The sequence below is a fragment of the Arachis ipaensis genome, chromosome B1 (assembly GCF_059453495.1).
Source record: "Arachis ipaensis isolate K30076 ecotype BB chromosome B1, ASM5945349v1, whole genome shotgun sequence".
Classification (NCBI taxonomy): domain Eukaryota; kingdom Viridiplantae; phylum Streptophyta; class Magnoliopsida; order Fabales; family Fabaceae; genus Arachis; species Arachis ipaensis.
The window spans coordinates 16,332,863-16,357,454 of NC_142436.1; the positions used below are offsets into that span (position 1 = coordinate 16,332,863).

At 34.7% G+C, this 24,592-nt stretch overlaps 1 protein-coding gene across 1 annotated transcript; it reads right to left on the reverse strand.

The window, feature by feature from the left end:
• Positions 1-951: 951 nt before the first annotated feature.
• On the reverse strand, positions 952-5,168 carry LOC107626209 (uncharacterized). The gene is made up of 3 exons (XM_088501139.1): positions 4,897-5,168; positions 4,491-4,806; positions 952-4,344 (listed from the first exon to the last, which is right to left on the reverse strand). Exon 3 carries the CDS (start codon positions 4,157-4,159, stop codon positions 1,358-1,360), a length of 2,802 nt encoding a protein of 933 aa, XP_088357265.1. The 5' UTR covers positions 4,160-4,344; positions 4,491-4,806; positions 4,897-5,168; the 3' UTR covers positions 952-1,357.
• Between the last annotated feature and the right edge of the window lie 19,424 nt (positions 5,169-24,592).

Consider the following 24,592-nt stretch of genomic DNA (forward strand, 5'->3'; position numbering starts at 1 on the left):
TCACTCATAAGAAATAACAAAAAAAAAAAAAAGTTCCACAAAATATATAAACTATTTTGACAATGATACATAAACTACATAAAAAGCAGAAAAAAACACATCATGAGGGAACAAGAAACGTAGTTAGTGTTTTTTTCTTGAGAAAAATGCAATTACTATGACCAAGAGCAAAAGATTAAAAGGTGCATCAATTACAGAAAAAGCCAAAAGATGCATTCTTGAAGCTTCGGTTACTCACGTTGGTTGAGCGTTGAGGTGCCCAATTAAATTAATTACAAACTTACAGAGTGCCAATAATTTTAAGAAAATAATAAAATAAATAAACTAACTGTTACTCAGAAAGGAAATCATTTGAACCAATTATCCAAAAGTTATACATCGCCAATAATACTAAATATCCAATCATTTGAACCACCAATTATCCGACAGTTATAAATGGCCAATAATATATTAATTAATTATCTGATTGAGAAAGACATAAGAGAGACATGCAATTAGGCATTATAGATTACTTAACTATTGACTTTTTGTTATTCCATAAAAAGCTATGCCTTATATTAGAATATTTGAAGGATCCAAAACATGAAACTAGACTTAATTTCCTACCATTACACTAGCATTTCCTACTCACATCAAACTAGCATTTTCCACCATTATACTGATGGATTAAAGAATAGATTTCCAACAATACCAAACAGTTAGACAATGTCTACCAACAATCAGCAGCCACAATAAGCTCATTCTGGATCTATTTCTATAATATAATCTACCAGTCAAATTCAATGTTTCGATTCTTCTACTTAGCACAAATATAGGCCCAACAAAGAAAGCACCAAAATGGATGATCTGTAACAATAGCATAAAATGTACATTACCCTTTTTACAAAAGTTGAGTATGCAATAGATTAGCACAAATAATGAAATATAAGACCAACAAAGAAAGCACCAAAATTGATGATCTGTAACTATAGCATAAAATGAACACTACCCTTTTTACAAAAGTTGAGTATGCAACAGAAGAACAGTTTTTAAACAATAGAGATTCTACCCATAAAATATTGCTTCAAACAACACCATGGCTCCCCAATATGTAACAAATCTGATAAGGCCAACTCTACAAGAAGCTAAAAAAAAGGGGACAGAAAAATGAAAAATCTAAGCAACAAGAAACATAAATCAAGAAATCCACCTGCTTGCCTCATCTGACTTTACGCAGAGATGAACATCTGTCCATTTTGGCAGAGCATACAAATGATCACATTCATTCTTCCAGCTGCTGCTCCCGGTTGGGATCTTCAAATAAATGATGTTTCAGGTTCAATTTCAGTTTCCAGAATCTGATAAAGTCACTGCTAACTTATGTCTCATACCCTTCTTCAACAGTTGGAAGACCACCTTCCCTGATAAATGCCGGGTTAAGAAACTTAGCCACAAAAGCCCACAATTTATACACATCTTCAAAGTTGGTTAAAAAGCTCAGTGAAGCTGTCACAACTTCAAGCCTTACAAAGCTGCCTTTTCCATCACGCCGACCATTCTCCATCGGCCTGCAAAGAGTTGTATCTTCAAGATTCAGGGATACCCGCTGCTGTCTTGAGCCATCAAGGATCCTTATATGACTGAGAAAACCAATACCAAGAGAGATCCCTTCATTTTCAGCAAGCTTTTGGACAATCTCTGGATTGATCAGCCCCTTGCTTCTGTCTCTGACATTGAAAGCTACAGCTGCACCCCTCTCATATTTTATTTTAGGGCCATAGATGTGGACAAGATTCACTTTTTCATCCCCATCAGAAACAGGTAACTTTAGCTGCAATAAGGAGGTCACAAGCCAATTGATCAAAAACCGAAGCCTGGATGTCGTTTTGTTGAGACCAAGCATATTAACATGATCTATATGCCGGCATACTATCTCTGGTTCCCTCCTGCCCCAACCCTCCTCATCACCATATTCTCCATCACTTGTGACAGCCTCTTCATCATCCAAGCTAGCTGCAGATATGTCCCCTGGCTCTAGGGTCTGGTTTAGGTACTCTTTACGATTATCCTCCATGCTAAATGACACTCTTCTTCCCCTGCTGGTGTGTTCATTCTCTTCCAAACCAAAAAACCTGCCACCACCATATCGATTCCCTTCTCTCCTACCCAATAACCTGAATTCACCTTCAGTTTCCCTTCTTATGGCACTTTCTTTAACATCAGCACATATTTCAGACGTAGAGCTGTTCTCGAAGCTTTGATGCTGATTGAGCCAGGATCCTTTCAAAGCAACAGATCCATTTTGAGCTGCTTCACTGGTTCCAGGTTCTTCCAATATTCCATTGGCTTCTAAATGATCTGATGAATTACCATTTCTAGAATAGTGACTAGATTCATCCTGCTCTTCTTCCGGAACTTCTTTGACCCGGTCTAGCTCTTGTGACATTAGGACAGCAGCATCAAATGACAATACATGGCGATCATCATGAAGACCTAGATTTACCTCTCTGTCATCATACATAGGACTTCCATATTTCTTGGATGTTGGTTTTGGAGAATGTTGCTTCTGGGCCTTCCTCCCATTAAACCACATGGATGGTAAGGGAGAAGACATCCTCGGTTTATTTAAATGACCAACACCATCAGACCCAACTGGACTCTGACCCAAATCAATCCAAAATGAATTTTCCGATGACTCATCCTCACTGAAGACAGGACTCTTCATCACCTCCCCAACAGATATGCTTTCAGTCTCTTCAAATATAGTGCTAGTTCCATCTCTTTCTGAGCTGTCTTGATCCATTTCAGTCTCAAATACATCTCTGACCTGAGCAGACGTAAATGCACCAGAAAAGGCAGGTAATTGAGAGCCCTGACGAGTTTCAGAAGTCTTATCACCAGCAGCAATGACTTCCTCATCCTCAATACCAGCCAATCCATCCAATCCATCAACTGAATCACCCAAATATATTGGAAATTCGGGAGTAATCTTAACCATTCCAGAGCCAGTACTCCCAGACTGATTCTGCAGGCTTGCCATAACTGATTTCTTGATCAGAAGACATCCAAAACCTGTTGGATCATACCCAAACACCCTGTAAAATGATGTAACTATAAAATCTGGCCGGAATAGGGACAACCCAAGTGAATCCATGTCCTTAGGCCCCAATGATCCAGCATCAAGCAAGACATGCCAGTTATTCTGCTGTGCCAAGGCCATCCATTGGTACGAATACTTAGCACCAGTTACTCTGGACTGAACTGGGAACACAAACAGGCCGGTAGCTGAATCCTTCTTCCTCTTCTTTTTGCTAGAAATCTGTTTTCTCAAATCGGTAGAGCATAGTTTGAGGGTTGGCCATTTAAACCATGCACTACATACTTTGGCACCTTTCTCCCTGGCACACTGAGCCATCCAAGCAACTGACTGGCTCTCATGGTCGAACATGGTCAACAATTTCTTGTTTGTATGGAAAGGGTATGATTCAGCCAGCAATTTAAAAGCTGACCCTCTACTAACAGTAAAAACAAGGCCATATTCATTCTCAGGAATATTCAGATAATCCATGATTCTAACCTTTATATCATGTTCAACTGTTCCTTTGTCAGCACCACCATAAAGTGCATGGTTACTCAAATTTGCAGTTATCTCAGACAAGCTAAATGTAGAAGAGTCCCAGTAGTGAATAGTCTGAACAAAAGAGAAGAGACCAAAGCCACAGTAATCAAGGCACACCTTAGGTGCCAAATGTGAATACTCATCAGACCTCAACTGATCAACTTTCTCTGACGATGAGTACTTGGGGTACATAGTGAGGAACTTCGAAAATGCTTCTTGTAAGGTGGGAATTTCCTCCTCGGATTCATAAGTGCGATCAGTGGCAAGGGCAGTGGCGCGAAGGAACTCCCGCTGGGCGTGCAGCCTGGCGAGGGAACGGGATCTCCCAAGGCTTTCATCCTGGTTGGCAACAGTCTCTGGCTCTATGTCTTGAGATTTGAAGAGTGATCCATCTTCAGAAGCTTCTTCAAGAGCTTCCCTAAGCTTGTTCTCTTGCAGCTTCTGAAGCATTGATGGGTTCCTCCTTATCTCGACCACGGAATCATCATCTTTCCTCCTGCTCTTCTTGTCCAAGAGCAGAGAAGCACAGTGGGAAATGGGCTTCCATAGTGAGAGATGCATGATACCTTCCACTGCTCTCAAAAATCAATTTCAGATGAGAGAACCAGGAAGCTTGAATTGAGTCACTTGAACGAACACAACACAGACAAGAAGTAAAGTTCAGCCCATCGACCTGTAACAAATTAAGCTAAAACTCCCTAATTCCACGAAGACCACAACCCTGGATTTCCCCAACGATCGAAATCCTGAAAGGTGTGATTTTTGAGAGAATGAACAAACAACTCAGCTCACCATTTCCGGTGAAAAGTGAACACCAATCACCAAGAAGAAAAAAAAAAAAAAAAAAAACGGGGAAAAAGGAAAGTAATAAAGAAAAAACAGTTCATTTTACCTGGAATAGGTTTCAATACCCAACTTCTTACAAAAGGAAAGTGTGATGCCGAAGATGGAGAGAGAAAAAGTCAAAAGCTCATAACTCTCAAACCCTAGAAATCCAGATCCCAAAACTTTGCAGAGCAATTCTCACATTAGGAGGGAGAGGCACTCCACAAGAGAAGAAACTCTCCCCAACCAAAAAATAAATAGAAATGGGTTTGAAGAAGAATCCTAGGACAAGTAACAGTAACTATGGAGCTTCAATTAGGAGGGAGAGGCACTCCACAAGGATCTCTCTCTCTCTCTCTCTCTCTCTCTCTCTCTCTCTCAATCTGTAATTATTTCAGAGCAGCATAATTAAAGCAAAGCGCCTCAAAACATGAAATGCTCTTTTACTAAAGAGAAGTAAATACAAAACATACCGGTATGATAATTGATAAGTAGGTTCGTATCTTCCACAGTAGGATTTTCTTCTCTAAATTGAAATTGAAATCCAAAAGGCGAAGGAAACAGCAAAGAAAATAAATAAAAAAGAAAAAAGATGACAAAAGTAAGAAGGAAAAAAAAAAAGAATAGAAATTTCAATTAAAGCATAACCCCCGTTCTGTGCTCTCTCTCCCTCCCTCTCCCTTTGATCGAAAACACTGCCTCCACTATGTTTCAACCGTTGCTTAACAACAAGGGAGAAGGGGACATTGACTCTCGCAAACGCCAAATGGTCAGTGATATTAAAATCAATTTCTGATTTTGCCTCCGTTATTAATGATTAGTTAATTAATAATAATAATAATAATAATAATAATAATAATAATAATAATAATAATAATAATAATTTAAGAATTGAGGTTCCCTTTGTCTATGTTGGGTGGTGGGGCTCACGGGCTGAAGTCATGGCAAAAGTCAAACAATCAGCTACCTTGTAAAAGCTGTTATGTGTTATGTGTTCAATGGGGCAAAAACCACACAGCCCAAAGTCCAAACCCTCTCCAATCCCAAAGTCCAATGGAGTAAATTTCTACTATTTAAAATAGGATTGAGGTAATTATGCGTTAAAAAAATTTTAGAATTATTATGAATAAAAATATTTAAATTTTTATTTTAATAAATATATTAAAATTTTGGATTTTATTTAGTCTTAAATAATTTTTTCAACTAAATCTTAAAAGTACTTTTAGTTAAATTCCTTTAAATATTTCAGCTGCTATTAATTTACAACTCATGTTATATACACAATTAAAGTCAACTATTATATATATATATATATATATTCTCTGTGTGCTTTTTTTATAAAATATTAATTATATTATTATAAAAATATTTAATTATTATAAGGCAAAGCATATTTTTTTTATAATTTGTCAAAAATTTTAAAAATACTTTTAAATTTTATTTTTGTTTTAATTTTATTCTATAAATTTTCAATTTACATCAAATATATTCTCACAGTTAAATTTTTAAAAAATTTAGGACCAATCCAACAATAATACATGATAATTATGTCTTATTTGCTTATATTGAAAATTATTCCAGTAAAATTGTTACTGAATTAGTCCTAAAGTTTCAAAAAATTAATCGTCAAGTGTGTTTTTTATCCAAACTGAAAACTTTTATAACAAAATTAAAATAAAATAAAATTTACGGATAATTTTAAAACTTTTAGCAAATTTCAAAAACAAAATATACTTTATCTATTATTATATTATATTATATCGTATTTAATTATTTTAATAATTATTTTTTTACTAAAAATAAAATAAAATAATATGTATAATATATTTAAATAGTAATTATTTTTTTTATTTTTTATGGAGTATTCTTACTAACCTAAGTATAATTAGTTAGAATATTAATTTTTAAAGGAATGAAAAGAAGACCTATGAATTATCTCTACACTTAGGATATTTAGCCAAGTTAGATCTTCACTAATTAGAATTTTGGTAATTAATGTGGGTTGGTTAAGTAGTCAACTCACTTATTCACTTAAGTAAGTATTAGAATTCTGTCTTGTATAAGCAGTAATTTATTGGCCAGCGATAGACCTTTAAAATGTAGCTCAAATCCACAATGAATTAATCCTTAGCCTACCAATCAAGTTAATTTGGTAACTAAGTTCGTCCAATAACTTATTAACACAATAAAAAGTTAATTGAAAAAAAATGAAAATACACAAAAAAAAAAAAGAAAAAATACTTTGTTGAATTTGGATACAAAAATAACTTGTTCATTGGGCATTCCTCTTTTAAATAATAAGAAAAGTATAGGTAGACAATGAGAATATTAAACAATGTGAACAATTGATATGTTGGATGTTCAATTTAATAGGTATGCAGATGATTATGTTTATTATTTTTAATTGGATAGTTATTTCTTTTGATTCGATTTATTCATACACAGTTAACAATTGGATGTTCAATTCACTAAGTGTGCAGATGGTTATCCTAATGTTAAAATTTAGAAAATAATTTAAAAATGGAGTGTTTTTTTATTTTAGTTAGTCAATTTTAGAATTTATTATTCATATTATTTATAAAAGTTATTGTCTATCTAACAAAACTGTACATAATATAAATATGACTTAATTTAGTAGTTCCATTAAGTTTTTATTTTGATGCGTCACTATTAAATATTACATAATATATTAAACAAAAATGTTTGAGAGTTAGTTTAGGAACGGATAACTTTTTTCTTTGGCTTTTTTTAGTGCTTTGTTTTTTATTTCTTAATTATTGTTGAAATAAATAAATAATTTTAAATATAATAAACATATAATTATAGATATTAAATTAAATAAAATAATTTTATATTATTATTTTTTAACATTATTCATGTTAAAAAAGCGATATTATTTGATAATTTTTACCTTGCACAATGTACATCAGTAATAATAGTAATATATTAACAATAAATTAATGGAACGACCAACTCGATGAATGTTAATATCTTTCAAAAGTAAATAAATTTATGCTTGATTTCTAAAACATTATTTTGAAGATTAACCCTCTGAAAGAAACAACATTAATAAACTTTTGTAAGACTTTACACAATTATAGCCATTTTCCTTGTCTGATTGTGTCAGTATCTTTGTGCTTGAGGATTTTGTTTACAGAGAGAAATCAATAATTTCGATTTCTTTTGATTGGATGAGACAAACGAGCAAAATAAAATATATTCAAGTTGATTGTATTGTAGGCTTGTAGCTATATAGTAATATTATATGATTCTTTTTTAATTGAAGGAACAATCTGAGTGCATTGCATTCGTAACTGATATTTGGGTCAACATTAGGAAGGGGATGGTGATAACTGGGAACAATAAAACTACAAATTTTGAAAGTAAGATATGCCTGCCTATGCCCAGTTCACAATCAATCAGTAATCGGTTTGTTTGGTTTATGAGTTGTGACGTTTCTTTGATGTTAACCACAAAGTTTATTGATTAATTAATTGTTATTGTTATCAATGTAACAAACCAGATAAGTCATAACTTCTGAATTTTCCATGTCCACCCACTTTTTTTGTAATATACATTAACATTAGTGTATTAAACACGGTAACGGCAAATCCACGCACGTTAATGTTTTTTGGATGTACAAAATGTTTAAAGCCAGCTAAATTTACCTTAGATTTCACTACTATAGGGATAAACTATAAAATAGTTGTAAAAGAAAGAAAGGACATGTATATATTTTTTTTTTTGGTGATAGTGGGGGTCAAAGACCCAAAAAGACAGAAAACTAAATGCCTCTAAACAGAGGGATAAAAGCTATATCGGAAGCTAGAATATGAGAAATTTCACAAGGGGCTGAATCAAAAGTATGGAGACCAAGAGGTAAATGCTGCCCTTTCTTTGTTAGTTGATCTGTAACAGAGTTAGCTTCGCGAGGCACATTATCCCAGTACACATGAGGGATGCGGTTTGCTTGGAGCTTGATTTCCTCAATAAGGGAGGAACAAGAATGAGTAGCTGGACAGTTTTGGGTGATGAACTTTAACGCTGAAGCCGAGTCCGATTCCACAATTACACAAAAAAGATTTAGAGAAGTAGCAATCCGAAGACCATGGACAATCCCCCATAGTTCCGCATGCATGATGGAGCAGCTCCCGAGATTGCAAGAGAAGCCTTTAATGAACCCTCCAAGACAATTTCTAAGGATCCCACCACAAGTAGCATTATTAGTTATTGCCATATAGGAGCTATCTACATTCAACTTAACAGCATCCTCGCTAGGAGGCTTCCAGCTTATTAATCGAGCATGATTGGCATAGGGAGCATTCAGGTGCACTTTAGATCTTGACGAACGGTTGAACTCATCAAACCTTACTCTAATTTGAGCTATAGTCGAGGCCACTGTAGTGAAGTTTCCTTCAAAAATCAACTTATTTCGAAAAAACCAAAGAGAGGATGTCACCACCCCAAAAAGACATTGCCAATTTCTTGAAGTAGAGAGGTTGGAGCTCAGCCAATCTTGAAGATTTGAGCTGAAGAAGCTTTGATTCCATGCCAAAGGCAGCAAGTTATCCCAGACCGCTGATGCAAATGCACAGTCTCTAAGGACATGAAGGGTCGTTTCGCTGTGAATGTTACATCTTGGACATGATGACGCGGTTGAGAGGTGACGTCGTTGTCTTTCCGCATTGGTTAGGATTGCATTATTGGCAACTAACCAAAGAAAAGATCAAACACGTTCGGGACCACACCAACGCCAAACCAGATTGAACGTCCCATTATAGGAAGGAGGAGTGTTGCAAAGTACTTGATAGGATTGTTTGAGATCGAAGGAGCCATCCGATGACAAGTTCCATGCCACATGATCCGGCATCTTCCATGGAGATGGTGGAGAGATGGCAGCAATCTTCTTCACCATATCTTCCGGCAGCCAGCTATTGAGTTTGTTCAAATCCCAATTACCTGAAACATCAAGGAAGTCCATCAATGAACTAGAATACTCTACATAATTAGTTCTTACCTGCGGCACATGCTGATCAAGACTACCCAAATTGGGAACCCAGTTATGTTGCCAAAACTTAATCACAGAGCCATCCCCAATACGCCAGATATGGTTTTGTTTCACATCTGGCCATGACTTGCATATTCCCTTCCACATGTTAGAGCTATTAGGCTTTCGCTCAACATTAGGAATGATATCCTTCCCGGCTTTATATTTGGATCGGAGCATAGTGATCCATAAAGAATCTCTTTTCTCAACTAGCTCCCATCCAGCTTTCATCATGAATGTATGGTTCATTTTGCTTGCATGTCTAATGCCAAGACCTCCCGCTTTCTTGGGTTGACAAACTTTATCCCAATTCATGAGATGAATCTTCTTTGATTGGTCAGTATCGCCCCAAAGAAAACTCCTACATTTACGATCAATAACATTACAAGTAGAGACAGGTAATAAAGCAGTTTGCATAGTATAAAGAGGAATAGAAGAAAGGACAGATTTCACCAGGGTAGTTCTGCCTGCAAACGAAAGAGAGGAGGCTTTCCAAGAATTTAGTCTGGAGTTGAGCTTGTTGATGATGTCATTGAAGGTATGCTTGGATACTTTGGAATGTAGAAGAGGAACACCCAAATACTTTCCAAGGTTATCTGTTCTAGCGAATTCAAGAGCTTCACTGATCTCAATTCTAACTTGGTTTCCCACGTTCTTGGAGAAGTACACCCGAGCTTTTTCATTGCTAATTTTCTGGCCAGAGCTATCACAGAAGGCTTTGAGGAATTTCTTGATAATATCCACTTGTTGGAGATTAGCTTCCGCAAAAAGAATTAAATCATCGGCAAAGCAGAGGTGGGAGAGCTTAGAACCATCCCTGTTCAATTTGATAGGCTTCCAGAACCCATGATCAACAGCAGCATTAACCAGTTGAGAGAGGCGTTCAATACACAGTACAAAAATGTACGGTGAAAGGGGGTCGCCTTGGCGAATACCTCTGGATGGGAAGAATTCATCTAATTCTTCACCATTCCAAAGAACTCGCATCCTTGCTGTTGAAATGCATGACATAATGAGCTTGATAATATGATTTGGGAAACCAACCTCCAAAAGAGTATCTCTAACAAAGCTCCATTTGATTCTATCATAAGCTTTTTCTAAGTCAATCTTGATAGCCATCCACCCTTTTGGACCCTTCTTGCTTCTCATCGTATGAATGACTTCCTGAGCAATGATGATATTATCTGAGCTATGTCTGCCAGGAACAAAACTGCACTGTGTGGGTTTGACTAACTTTTCCATGAGGTTTCTAATACGGTTAGCAAGGACTTTAGTGACAACTTTGTAGGAGACATTGCATAAACTGATTGGTCTCATTTGCTTGAGGCTAGTGACAGGTTCCACCTTAGGAATAAGAGTAATAAGAGTTTCATTGATCTCTTGAACTTTCTCAGGCTCATGGAAAATACGATGTATAAGTGTACAAAGATCAGACCCGACTTTATCCCATTGGCTCTGATAAAAGACAGCTTGTAAACCATCCCTTCCTGGTGCTTTAAAGCTGCCCATAGCAAAAACCGCCTCTTTAATCTCCATATTAGAAATATCTCCTCCCACTCTGTTTCGGTCCTCCTCACAAAGAGTAGGAAAACCATTAGTGAGAACAAAAGGGCACTCAGGGAGGCAATCCATATACAAGTTAGAGTAAAAAGAAAAGGCCATACTCTCCAAAGTATTCTTATCAGTAATTAAAATACCACCATCATCTAGAAGAGAACGAACTTTATTCTTCCTCCGCCTAACCATAGTTGAGCCATGAAAGAATTTTGTATTTCTATCTCCAAACTCTATCCACTTGCATCTAGATTTCTGGTACCAAAGGAGCTCTTCATGGGCTAGAACTTCCTCGTAATCCTTCCAAAGTTGCACTTGAAGTTCTTCAAGGAAAGAATTACTGCTGTAACTTAGGCTATTGGTGATGCCCTGAAGTTCTTCCAAAGGACATGTATATATAATAGAGTTTTTTCTTTAATAAACAAAATATTTAAATTAGTTAATTTTCAAAACAAATAAGATTTATATTAATTTTCAAAATCTTTTCTTCTACTAATTATCACAAAAACCCCTTAACTTGAGGTGTTTTTGTCTATATTACAAAATATGCGCTGAATATCGTTGGATTTAGCGGCAGACGTTATCGACGGTTATAAGTGAAAATTTGTCCCTCGAATAAGCTATTATCAGATTTAAAATCCTATAACTAAATTCGACGGTAAATAGAGGCGCGAAAATTAATTTTATTAGTGTCGGATTTTCCGTCGAAAATTTTGACAATAATAAGATTTAGTAAAACACGGTGTTTAGACAATAACGAATACCTTACCGTCGGATTTTCAGCGGTAAATCCGCTGGTAAATTTGGGTAAAATTCAAACTCAAAAATCCCTCCCCCTCACTCCTACAAACTCTCTATCTCTCTTCTCTTCTTTTCTCTCTCTCTCTCTCTCTCTCTTTCTCTCACGTCTCTCTCTCATCTCTCTCGCTCTACTCCATTGAAGAAGGTTGCACTGCAACCACCTGGAGCTATCATCACCGCCAGTAAGTCACATTGTCATCGCAGATCAGCACGTTGTCGTCACTGTTGCTAGAGTCTCCGTAGAAAGCCTCTGTCGTACTGCCGCTGTTGGTGTCCCTTGCCGTTGGAGGTCGTCACCTTATCGTCGTCACCGCGCCAAAGGTAAGGTTGTTATCCATTTTTTTCTTTTGGTTGTTTATTATATTACTAAACCCTAGCTCCACTACTATAGGTTTTACTACCACCTCCTGTCACCACCATGCTTCCACCATATTGCAGCTACCATTAGAGATAATTTTCCTATAGCTTTTGTATTTTTTCAGATTTTTTTTGTTTGTTTAGAATTTTGTGAGGTATTTTATTAAATTTTTTAATGAAGTGTGTGATTAGAGTTTATTATATTAATTTAGTATAATTAGAAATTAAATAATTTTAGGTTAGGTAGGGTGTAATTTAGGATTTGTTCTGAGTTGATGGTGTTTTGAATGATTGTTAATTTTTCGAGTTTATTGTTATCTGAGTTAAATATTTTTTGAGTTTATTAGAGTTGATTGTTGTTAATTCTCTGAGTTAATATTAGTTTGTTAATTTTCTAAGTTAATTATTGACTTATTGTTGATTGTTGTTAATTTTCTGAGTTTATTATTATCTGAATTAATTATTTTCTGAATTAATTTTGCTGAGTTGATTGTTGTTAATTTTATTGAGTTGCAATTTATTCATTTGAATATATGAACTTTGATTTATTTGTTTAATTATAATTTGTGTGTTAATTATGTTTATAGTTTAATTTGTATGTTGATTATATTTATAGTTTGCAATTGAAAGTGTACAGCTTGCTATTTCAGAAAATGCGCTTGTAGCTGGTAGGTCTACAGTACTAGTAATTCTTTGTCCACAGATTAATGGTTTCTGATGCAAAACCTCTAACTAAGTTTGTAAGTTACTAAAATTGTATAAGTTTAAATAGATATACCATTTGAGAGATATACATATGCATGTTAGTGGATTACTTGAAATCTTAATGTATCAGGATATGTTAATTGATTCTTTGTGAATTTGTCTCGTTCGCCTATAACATGCACTCCAGGGGCGAAGCTAGACAATATTTAGTAGGGGGTAATATTTTTTTTTAGTTTTTTATTTTAATTAAAAATAACAACTTAGGCTTAAAATTAACTTTTTATAAGATAATTGAATATATCGTATATTAAAATAATTAAACACAAATATCTCAAAACTAATTTTAAATATTGTAAATATAGGTTACATACTTGCTTTTAGAATCTTCAAATACTATTCTATTTCTTTTTAGACGTTTTCTACAAAATTATTAAAAAAATATATTATACTTCATGTAAATAATTTAAATTACAACCATAACTTATGCAATGAAAAAATTAATAATAATATTATTAGAGCTGAAATAAGTTAAAATTTGTAATTTACATACACAATTGAGCTCGACATTTTTTCCTTGATTCAAAGTCATCTATTATTGAGAATTTACATAGATAATAAGATAAACTTTATGCAACTTAACTAAACTCAATTTATTTTATTTTTTGTAAATTAATAATATCAATGTCACAAATAATTAATAATGAGAAAAAATAAAAAATAATACAAGGATAACATTATAATTACATGATCATCATCTTCAATTTTTTTTAAAACCTAAATTAATATTATAAGATTATAAAGTAAATAAATAAATAAATATATAAATTATTAAAAAAAAATAAAAAATAACTTATAAAAAAAAGAAAAATGAGAGATGATAATGGAAGATCAAAAACTACTTATTATTTTCTAAATTGTAATAATAATAAAAATATCGAATGATGTTTTGTTTTCTAATTGAAAAAAGAGAGAAGAATGAAAGAAGTAATTTGTTGGCTTGTTGTTGCTGCCTTTTCAAATTCTTTATTTCTAATATAAATTAAGATTTTTTTTAACTAAGTATATGACCGATAGCCTAAATAACACAACTTTTTAATTATTCTTTGCTGCATTGAATGAGAATTAGGACAACCATACATATTTTAAAAGAGAGGAAGACTAGACATTATTTTGGGGGTGGGAGGCATTCTTTTATTTTTTATTATATTTGTAAACAAATTTTTTCTTTTGGGGGGCAACTGCCTCCCCTGTTTTATACGTAGCTTCACCCCTGATGCACTCCCCTTTGTATAATTAATTTGTCCCATTTGAAATAAACATGTATTATTTATAATCTTAATTTGTCTTATTTGTATAATTAATTTTTCCTTTTAACATTTTATTATCTAAAAAACTTTAACTATGTAATTTACTTAGTCATTATGAGGTATCTTATTTTTCATATCAAACTTTATGTAAGTTCATTTTTTCTGGATTTAGAGTATATATTTATAGTGCTACATTTTTCCTTACACGAATAATTATTATTTTTCTTTTTTAGTCTTAAACTTTGATGTGTGAACTTATTTATGAACTTTTAACAAAAAATTATAGACAAATTATTATGTAAAATTATAAAAGTTTGAATTTTGTTAGTTTAAAAATGATTGAATTTAAACATTTAAAATTATATTTTAAATTTTTAAACATTTTAAAAATTAAATTTACCATCGAATTTACCGGAAGATAAATTCGACAGTAATAAGTTCCAGAATTTTGCTAATTAAAAGTTAATATCTACCGATAAATAATTACCGATAAGATTTATACTGTCGAATATATTCCGCCGCTAAATTCGACAATAAATAGATTACCAACAGATTTTTTTAATAAATCTATCCGTAAATCTAACCGTATTCAATGATTTTCTTGTAGTGTTGCCACTTCAACAATATTATTAGTTTTCATTTTTTGTATTCTAAAAATTTAAAATTGTTTGTCAATTCTAATACACTTAATACTAACATAGTAACTTAAAATAAAATATTAATATAATATCTATCATTTATTTTCATAATTATGATATCATTTATTTTTGTATAGTGTATAATATCTATCAAAATTTCAATTTTAAATGTAAGATTTTGTTACTTTGCCAGGTATAATATTCAAAACTATATATGTTAATTAAATATTAGGTCGACTTGGTTTGATCCAATCTCTTTTAGATAATTTAGGTGTTAACTCTACTTTTGTTTCATAATAATTATTTTTTTGTTAACATTTCAGTCTCTCTTCTCTCACAGTTCTTGTTCTTGTAACCTTTCACAACTCAAGATTTTGATATGGTACGTGAGCGTTGAAAGTTTGCACTAGTAAGACAGATTGAGGAGGCAGCGACGGGGTTGACGGCGGGGATGACAGAGCGGCAGAGAGGGAGAGGGTTAGAGAGAGAGGGGGAGAAGAAAGGGTATAGAAAAAAGAGAGACGAATTCAAAATGAAGTGGAGAGAATTCGCGCTTTGTATTTAAGACAAAATTACTGTTAGAAAAATTTGACGGTAAACTATTGCGGGTTACCAAAACACAATATTTTCATTAGGTCTACTGGCGGATTTATCCGATAGTAAATCCGATACTAACTTACGCACCTATTTTTTTCCTCTAATTATTACCGGCGAATTTACCATCAGAAACGTAAATCCGTCGATAATAATTTAACCTGACGAATTCGATGCCTTCACCGCTGGTAAATCCACTGCTACTCTACAACGATAAATTCGACGGTACTCACCATTTTTCTTGTAGTGTTGTAGACCTATGCCATTAGCCATGCTATCTTTCTGATAAATATGATTCCAAATATCATATTATAGAACTAACAAAGCACTTTATGAATTGTTATTTTTTGAAAAAGCAAATGATTTTACCTTACTAGTTCTGCAGACGCAGATTGAGCATCCTATCATGACACTATGAGATCAGTATCTAGATATTGTTTCTTCAAAATAACTGGTGTCATGAAAAAATAACGAATAGCAGACAGTCTCAAGATCATCATCAGAGGTTGAATATATATATTGATCATTATCAAACACAACTTGCGAAGGTCTATGGCTCATACGATTGCTAAGAGTGCTAGGAGTTGAACATGACAAGCCTTTTACCTTGTATAGTGACATCCAATCAGGTTTACACATGACTGCTAATTTGGTTTTTTTTCCGAACGTAATAAGTATATAAAGGCCCACTATCATATCGTGAGAGACAAGGCAAATGAAGAAATTTTGAAGTTGCTTCCTGTCACCTCTGCAAATTAGATAGTAAATCTACTTACAAAGACACTTGCCTCTAGTCCTTTCAACTCATGTTATCGCAAACTTGGATTGTTATCTCTAGTAAGTTACTGTAGTTAGAAGTTGTATCTCTAGTAAGTTAGTTAACCTAGCTTAGCTTAACCATAGTTGGTTTAGTCTTAAGCTCTGTATATATATCAGCTGCAAAGGAGGAGGAAATCTATCAACTAGTACAAATTCTGAACCAATACACCTCAGCCTCTGGACAAGTGATCAACTTAGAAAAATCAGGAATAATCTTTAGTAACCAAATTCTAATTCAAACCAGAATCAACATAGAAGAGATTCTTAGTATCCCAACTTGGGATAGCCCGGGGAGATACCTTGGACTCTTGGCACATTGGGGGAGGGCAAAAGCTAAGGCTCTAGAGTTGATCATGAAAAAAGTGGAAGGAAAAATAGAAGTATGGAAAGAAAGCCTGTTAAATCAAGCTGGGAAGGAGGTTCTCATTAAAGCAGTCATACAAGCAGTTCCAACATACGCCACGAGTATTCTAAGGTTTTCCAAGTCCTTTTGCAATAAATTAAATGCTAAAGTCACGAAGTTTTGGTAAGGGAGCTAAGGAAAAGAAAGAAGGATCCATTAGAAGGCTTGGCCGAAGCTATACATGAGTAAGAAAGAAGGAGGACTCGGCTTTAAAGAGTTTCACCACTAAAACAGAGCGCAATTAGCCATGCAGGCTTGGAGGGTGATCAGGAACCTGGAAGCTATATGGGTACAAGTGCTCAAAGCCCTATATTTTCTAGATTGTAATTTTTGGGAAGCGCCAAAACACCAAAAGGGTACATGGGTATGGAACAACTTATTGCAAGGAAGGGAGCTTTTAAAATGCAAAGAAAAATGGAGCATAGGGAAAGGAAATGGAGTGAAAGTTTGGGGAGATAACTGGATTCATGGAATCAACAAACCACTCAATAGAGGAAGCACTGACAATCAAAGAGTAGAAGAATTTCTCACATCCTCTAGAGATTGAGATAGAGTGAAAATCCAAAGGAGTTTCCCCCTGGTTATAGCAGAAAAAATAATTCAGACTCCAATTAGCAGAATCTCAGAGGCGGACAGGTTATTGTGGCCTTTCAGGAAGCATGGAGAATTCACAACCAAAATAGGATACTATGTGGAAAAAAAAAGAGAAGACAAAAGAATCCTCAACAATAGCTTCTCATCAAGCTCCCAATGGAGGATCTATGGGATGGGATTTGGAATATGAAGGCACACTAAAAAATTAAAATGTTTCTCTGGAAGGCCGCACACAACATCATACCGGTAAGAGAAAATAAAAAAAAAGAGATTATTGATTAATAGTATCTGCCCGATCTGTTTGCAAGAGGAAGAGACCAGCGAGCACACTCTTTTGTTTTGGAATGGACTAGAGTAGTGTGGTTCAACTTACAATCACAATGTATGCCATCAAAGCAAAACTTCAGATCAGTGGGTGAATGGCTACAGCAAATGTTCCAGAATTGCAAAAAAAGCTAGCAGAGCAGAAGCAAACCAGAATTGGAGTAGAATAGGCATCACTATGTGGACAATATGGAAGGCAAGGAACAACCAGGTATACAATAACATAGAGCCCAACCCAGAGTCTACCATCAATCATGTAAGGAAAATAGAGCAAGAGTACAATAGCCAAACAAATGATAATACCTACAAAGTCAGAGAGGATAACAAAGGTAATGCAATACCTGTTAAAATGGAGACCTCCTCCTTAAAGATGGCTCAAGATAAACTCCGACGCTTCTTTTTCCAAGGGGACCAATTCAACGGCCATAACATCAGTGATAAGAGACCATAGAAGGAAAATCTTGGGGGGATCAGCAACAGAGATCCAAGCAAGCTCAAGCCTGTCAACAGAAGCACAAGCAGTAAGGGAAGATGTAATTCTAGTAAAAAATTTCAATATTCAAAAAGCCACCATTAAAACAAATTATCTACAGATTGTTCAGACTCTCAAATCAGGAAAGACAAATTGGGAGATAGATCCAATCATTTAAGACATAAAATCCATACAGAAAAGACTTTCAAATTGTGAATTCACCTGAACCTCTCGAGAAGGAAACAGACTGGCACATTCACTAGCAACTCTGAAACCCCCGTTGTTTGGTCAACACCCCCCCCCCGCGCCTCAAATTGCAGATATCATTAGAAGGGAAAGAATTGGACATCATCTCCGGAATTCTCATCAGCAAAATTGAAGGCAGACTCAGAGCTCAAGTACTTGAGGAATGGATCAGGAAGAAGGAAAAGACACCATCAACATAGAGCTGTCTCAGCCTTGCAAGCTTGCAGCGATCCCATCTGAATTCACATTTGCCGGAGTAGAGGCGACAGCCTGGAATCCAATAATATTGGAAATGTAATAGTGCATGTCACTTCTAGCAGCATTGAATTAGAGAAACAGAGGAGTGCTACATAGAGGCATACATTCCATTAGCATCAAAGCAGTAGTGCGATCTCCGTCGTCCATCTTTCTTGCAGCATAGGCGCGAGCCTGGTCATCTTCAATAATCGAGATGCAATAGCGACAACCTCTTCCATCTCTCAAGACGTTAGCCTTGGGGAATTAACATATATTGGTTCAGCTTCTATTGCTTCAATGTATTAGGTGAGAGACTAATGTTGAGAGGGAGACGTAGTTCAAATTAGGATGATTTGGTCAAGTAGGTCTGGGACTTAGGTCTTTCTGTGTGTGGGCCGGGTGTTCGGCCTTCACCATGTCATAAAACAAAACACTAATTTTTGTGATTTTCTTTTCTACTTCAATGAGAAAATCTTCACAATTCCTCTCTCTTCTCTCATAGTTCTTGTTCTTGTTTTTGTAACTTTCACTACAAGCAAATAACTCTATTACCAAGCTTTTAAAGCGTTGTGAAAAGCTGAAAAAGGTCTGGAGATAACTTTTTGCCACGCTTTTTGAGCTACCAGCACGCTTTAGAAAGGATCACATCTGCAAGGGTGCCGGTTGCTCTATCATCACGCTTTTGGTGACCTATCACCACGCTTTATTTTTTGCCATACTTTTACAGATTACCACGCTTAAAAGCGTGGCCATATATATACTCTATAGCCACGCTTTTAAAACATGACGAAAATGGACATACAGCCACGCTTTCAAAGCGTGACCTAATTTTTTCAAATAAAAAAATTAGAAATATTAATAAGTTAATCTTTAAAATAAAATACTAAAACATTAATCTTCCATTGATTTATTGAATTATGTACATAATAAAATATGAATGAAACGTTAAAGAAAAAATGAATTCAACTTCTAAAATAAATATTTAAAAAAATTACAATTCTATATTAGAAAAAAACTAATCTAATTCCTAAACGGCATCCGGACTTTGCTTCATTTTTCCATATTAGCCTTGCAATCTTTGTTGTAAAAAAAATAGTCTTTGCTTCATTTTTTCATGGTCTCCAACTATATATCTGAATGAAACTAAAAGACATAAATATTAGTGTCTAATAACCACAAAATAAAAAAAAAAGAAATACTTCAATTAAAGAATGGAATTTTCCACTTTGGAAAAATATTCAAGCTTAGCTGCCATGTATGTATTTAACTCCTAAAATTAGACGAAATATGCAAATCAAAAACAAATAAACCATCTTTATCACCGTTACACATTACCAAATCTTACAGTGTAAAATCCGGTCAAACCATAAAGTAATTAAGAAATAAATTAAATATGGGAGAAAATGATTAGAAAATGTAACAATCATAATTTGACCGTTTTGATATGATAATTGGACTCAATGAATTTTTCTGAGTCAAAAAATATAGTTTTCTGCGTAAAAACATGAATCGAAAATTTAACCGGCAGTACCGGCTGAGATATGTCCGGTACTGCAGCTGAAAAAATTAATTTATGAGTGAGAAATGTTAAAAAGTCAAAATTTGTAATTGGGATGGTAAAATAATTAAAACGCACATTAAAATACTAATTTTAAAGATTTTAGCCCAAAATTGGGCCAACCAGGCCCAATCCCAACCTATGTATAGCCTTCATTAAGGCCATGCAGCACCAAAACACATTCATTTCCACCATTGTGCTGAAATGGAGAAGAGATAATGAGATAGAAATCCTAAACCCCCAAATCATTCAAGTCACCATAACTTCCTCGATGGAGCTCCAATCGACGAGCCGTTTGCAGCCACGCATCGCTCTCGTTGAGCTATTCAAGTCTATCTAGGTATTGTACTAAGAAATTTCGAAACTCATGCCCAGTTTTTATTTCCCATTCAATTTTGAGGGCTTTGGGTTTTGAAAAATTTTGTAGTTTTGGTTGTTTAGAGGTGCTCTAGTATGAGCCATTGGTGAGTTTCATCAACCAATTCTGTGGGTTAAGATAAGAAATTCTCAAACCCTTGTAATTCATGAATTTTATGAACCTTAGGTTGAAGCATGTATAAAATTGTGTGTATTAGAGTATTTGGTACACTTTTGAAACTTGAAAATTGCTTGTGGAAGTGTTGGGTGGAGCTTGGAACTAAGGTTTGGTAGAGATTCACAAGTGAAAGCTTGAATTTTGACTTCCAAGAGGTGCAATTTTAGTTTCATTTAAATATCGTACAATATAGTATGAAATCCTAGGCTAGATGCTCCTAGGATTAAGTTTGAATTGTGTATTTGGATGGATTTGATATGTGTAGAAGGTATGTTGTGAAAATTGATTATTTGGATGATGCATAATTGTTGTGTTAATGGAAATTGATGTTGAATAATGAATTGCATGATTATGAGTTATGTGTATATTGAATTAATGAATATTGGCCAGAAAATGTAAGAACGGTAAGTTGATGGGTGCATTGTGTGATGATGTATGTGATTGACTGGAAATTTGATAATGAATGTATGGAAAGTAGGAATGATTGCTAGGAAATTGGAAATGGAAGATTGAGATGTGAAATTGATGTAATTTGAGTTGAATTGTGTAATTGGAGTAGGTTTGAATTTGGTTGAGTGTGGATATATGATAAACCACTATTTTATGGTTTATCTTGTGTTTAATTGAGTGGTTTCATCAAACCTTTACCTACTTATTCATATGATTTACATGATTTTATAATCCCTTCAGAGTATTGTTTTATGATTAAAAACTTGCTTCCTAAAGATCTTTACTTAGTATATTTTAATTCTCCTTTATACCATTTGATGCCGTGATCCGTGTGTTAAGTGTTTCAGGCTTCATAGGGCACGAATGGCTTAGAGAATGGAGAGGAAGCTTGCAAAAATGGAAGAAACACAAGAAACTAAGGAGATGACTAGCGAATACCGACGCGCGCATGGCCCATGCAAACGCGTGGAATAGAGAAAATTGCAGCGACGCGTGCGCGTGCCTGACGCGTACGCATGGATTGGAGTCTGCACGAATGACGCGAACTTGTGAACGAGGAAAATCGCTAAATGACGCAAACGCATGGACGACGCGTACGCGTGACCTGCGCGATCTGCATAATTAATAGAAAATGCTGGGGGCGATTTCGGGCCGCGTTTTGACCCAGTTTCGGCCCAGAAACACAGAATAAAGCCAGGGAACATGCAGAGACTCGACACAGAGATTAGATACGCAACTTTAGACGACTTCACATATTCTCATTAGAATAGTTTTAGGTTTTTAGATCTGAATTTAGAGAGGATTACTTCCCCTCTAGGTTCTCTTTACATTCATAGTTTATAGCTTTTGCTTTTAGATATTGAAGAAGTCATTACCTCCGTTGAAGACATTATTCTAGTTTGTTTCTTTACTTACTCTTTTATTTATTTTATATTCTTAATTTGTTTAAAGTAGTAATTGGATTATTTTCATGAATTATTAGTGCAAATGATTATTTTTATTTTTGATCAATTTAGTATCCCTATTTTATTTAATTTATCATGTCTTCTTCTATTATTTTTATGAGCGTTATATTCATGTCAATGGAGTAGATTCCATACTTGACATGTGGGTTGATTAAAAGGAGACACTTGAGTTGGAAGGCTTAAGTGCTGTTTAAACTGGAAGTTGTTGGCTAGTTCTGTATTTACTAACGCTAGACCTTCCCAAGGGAGAGGACTAGGATTTGCGAATAAGAGTTAGCTCAATCGTTTGACTTTCCTTTATTTAGTAAGGGTTAACTAAGTGAAAACAACAACCTTTTTAATACTACACTTAAGAGATCCCAACAAGGATAGAACTTCCAATTAATCATTCCCCCAGTCAAGACTTTTTATCTAGAATATTAATAATCATTCTTAGTTTTTATTGATTTAATTTACTATTATTTAATTGCTCATTATTCAACTCTCAAACTCTCGTGGAAATTCCTAATTAATAAAATAGCATACTTTCTCGCAACTCGTTGGGAGACGACCTGGGACTCATACTCCCAGTATTTTTCTATTCTAAATTTTTGTGACACTCTTTTTAAATTGGTGAGGCGGATTTTAGCTGGTTAAGAGCTATACTTGCAACGCTGTTCTATGATATTATAATCTCTTCATTGGCCTAACTTCTTCCACGCACCAATATATGAATTGAGTTGGTATGGGGTCCTTTTGATGTGTTAAAATTAATTTGTCTTGTGAACAATTGGAAGAATTGGTAAATGTGTGTTTTTGGTAAAAACAGATTTTTGGCCAACTTTCAAAATTAGATTTTTATGAAAACTCATTTATCGATCTTTCCAACGGTTGAAGAATGGTTGAAAAATAAATTTTGTACAAAAAGAAATGAAGGTTTGAAAATTGGGTTCAAAAACTGAATTTTTCACTTAACAGCTTATTGCAATTCTACAACACCATGCATACGCGGAGGTGCCATGCAATGCGGACAATGGGCGCTGCTGATAAACCCATATTTTATGATGTATTTTGTGCTCAATTTAGGTGATTTACTCAATCCTTCACTCACTTATTCAAGTAAATTACATGGTTTTACTTTTCCTTCTTTATTATGTGATGTATGTGAAAAATATGTTTCCTAAGCTTAAAAATTATCAATTTTAATTATCCTTTATTACCATTCGATGCCGTGATTTGTGTGTTAAGTATTTTCAAATCTCCTAAGGCAGGAATGACTTAACGGATGGAAAGGAAACATACAAAAATGGAAGAAAAGCACAAAATGGAGTTTTGAAGAAAAGGGCAGCGACGCGAGCGCATGGACGACGCGGCCGCGTGCCTAGCGCGAAAAGGCAGTGACGCGAACGCGTGACTGACGCAGACGCGTGTCTTGAGCAGAGCGTAAATGACGCGTATGCGTGACCGAAGCAAACGCGTGATAAGGAAAACTCCCAGATGACACGACCGCGTGACCCACGCGGACACGTGATAGACGCCACGCACCAGAAACTGCAGAAAACGCCCCCAGCGATTTCTGAAACCCTTTTTGGCCCAGATCCAAGTCCAGAAAACACAGATTAGAGGTTATAAAGTGGGGGAATGCATCCATTCATCAGGAGGCCTTCCATTATTCACTTTTGATAATTTAGATGTAGTTTTTAGAGAGAGAGGTTCTCTCCTCTCTCTTAGGTTTTAGGATTAGGATTCCTCTTAAAGGAATTAGGATTTCTTATTATTTCAACTTTATTATTTCAACTTCCTCTCAGGTTCAATATTCCTTTTACTCTATATTTCTCCTTTGCTTTCAGATACTTCAATGCTCTTCTTTAATTACTTATGTTGCCAAATTGGCTTATGAACTCTTTATGTTTAGATTGATTTTCTCTTATTAATGCAATTGAGGTATTTCAGATTTATGATTCTTATTTAGCTTTTTTTTATATGCTTGGCTTTAATTGATTAACTGGAGGCTCTTGAGTTATTAAACTTATCGTGATTGTTAATTAATTCCTCTAATTGACTGGAATTTCACTAACTCTAGTCTTTCCTTAGGAGTTGGCTAGGACTTGGGAAATCTAACTAATTAGTCCACTTGACTTTTCCTTGCTTTCGTAAAGGTTAACTAAGTGGGGTTAAATTCAATTCTCATAAGAATAACGAGGATAGGACTTCCGAATTTTCATACCTTGCCAAGAGTTTATTTTATAGTTATTTATTTATTTTACTTATCATTTAAATTACTTGTTCCTTACTTTCAAAACCCCCAATTTACAAAACTCATAACCAATAATAAGAACATACCTCCCTGCAATTTCTTGAGAAGACGACCCGAGGTTTGAATACTTCGGTTATCAATTTTTAAGGGGTTTGTTACTTGTGACAACCAAAACGTTTGTAAGAAAGGATGATTGCTTGGTTTAGAAACTATACTTGCAAAGGGAATTTATTCTGAATTCTAAACCGTCAATCAATCCGTTCTTCAAAATGGCGCCGTTGCCGGGGAATTGCAAACGTGTGCCTTATTATTGGTTATTGTAAATAT

What these genes read in the sequence shown, in the direction of transcription:
- LOC107626209 (XM_088501139.1), bottom strand. Translation starts at nt 4,159, where the DNA reads ATGCATCTCTCACTATGGAAGCCCATTTCCCACTGTGCTTCTCTGCTC.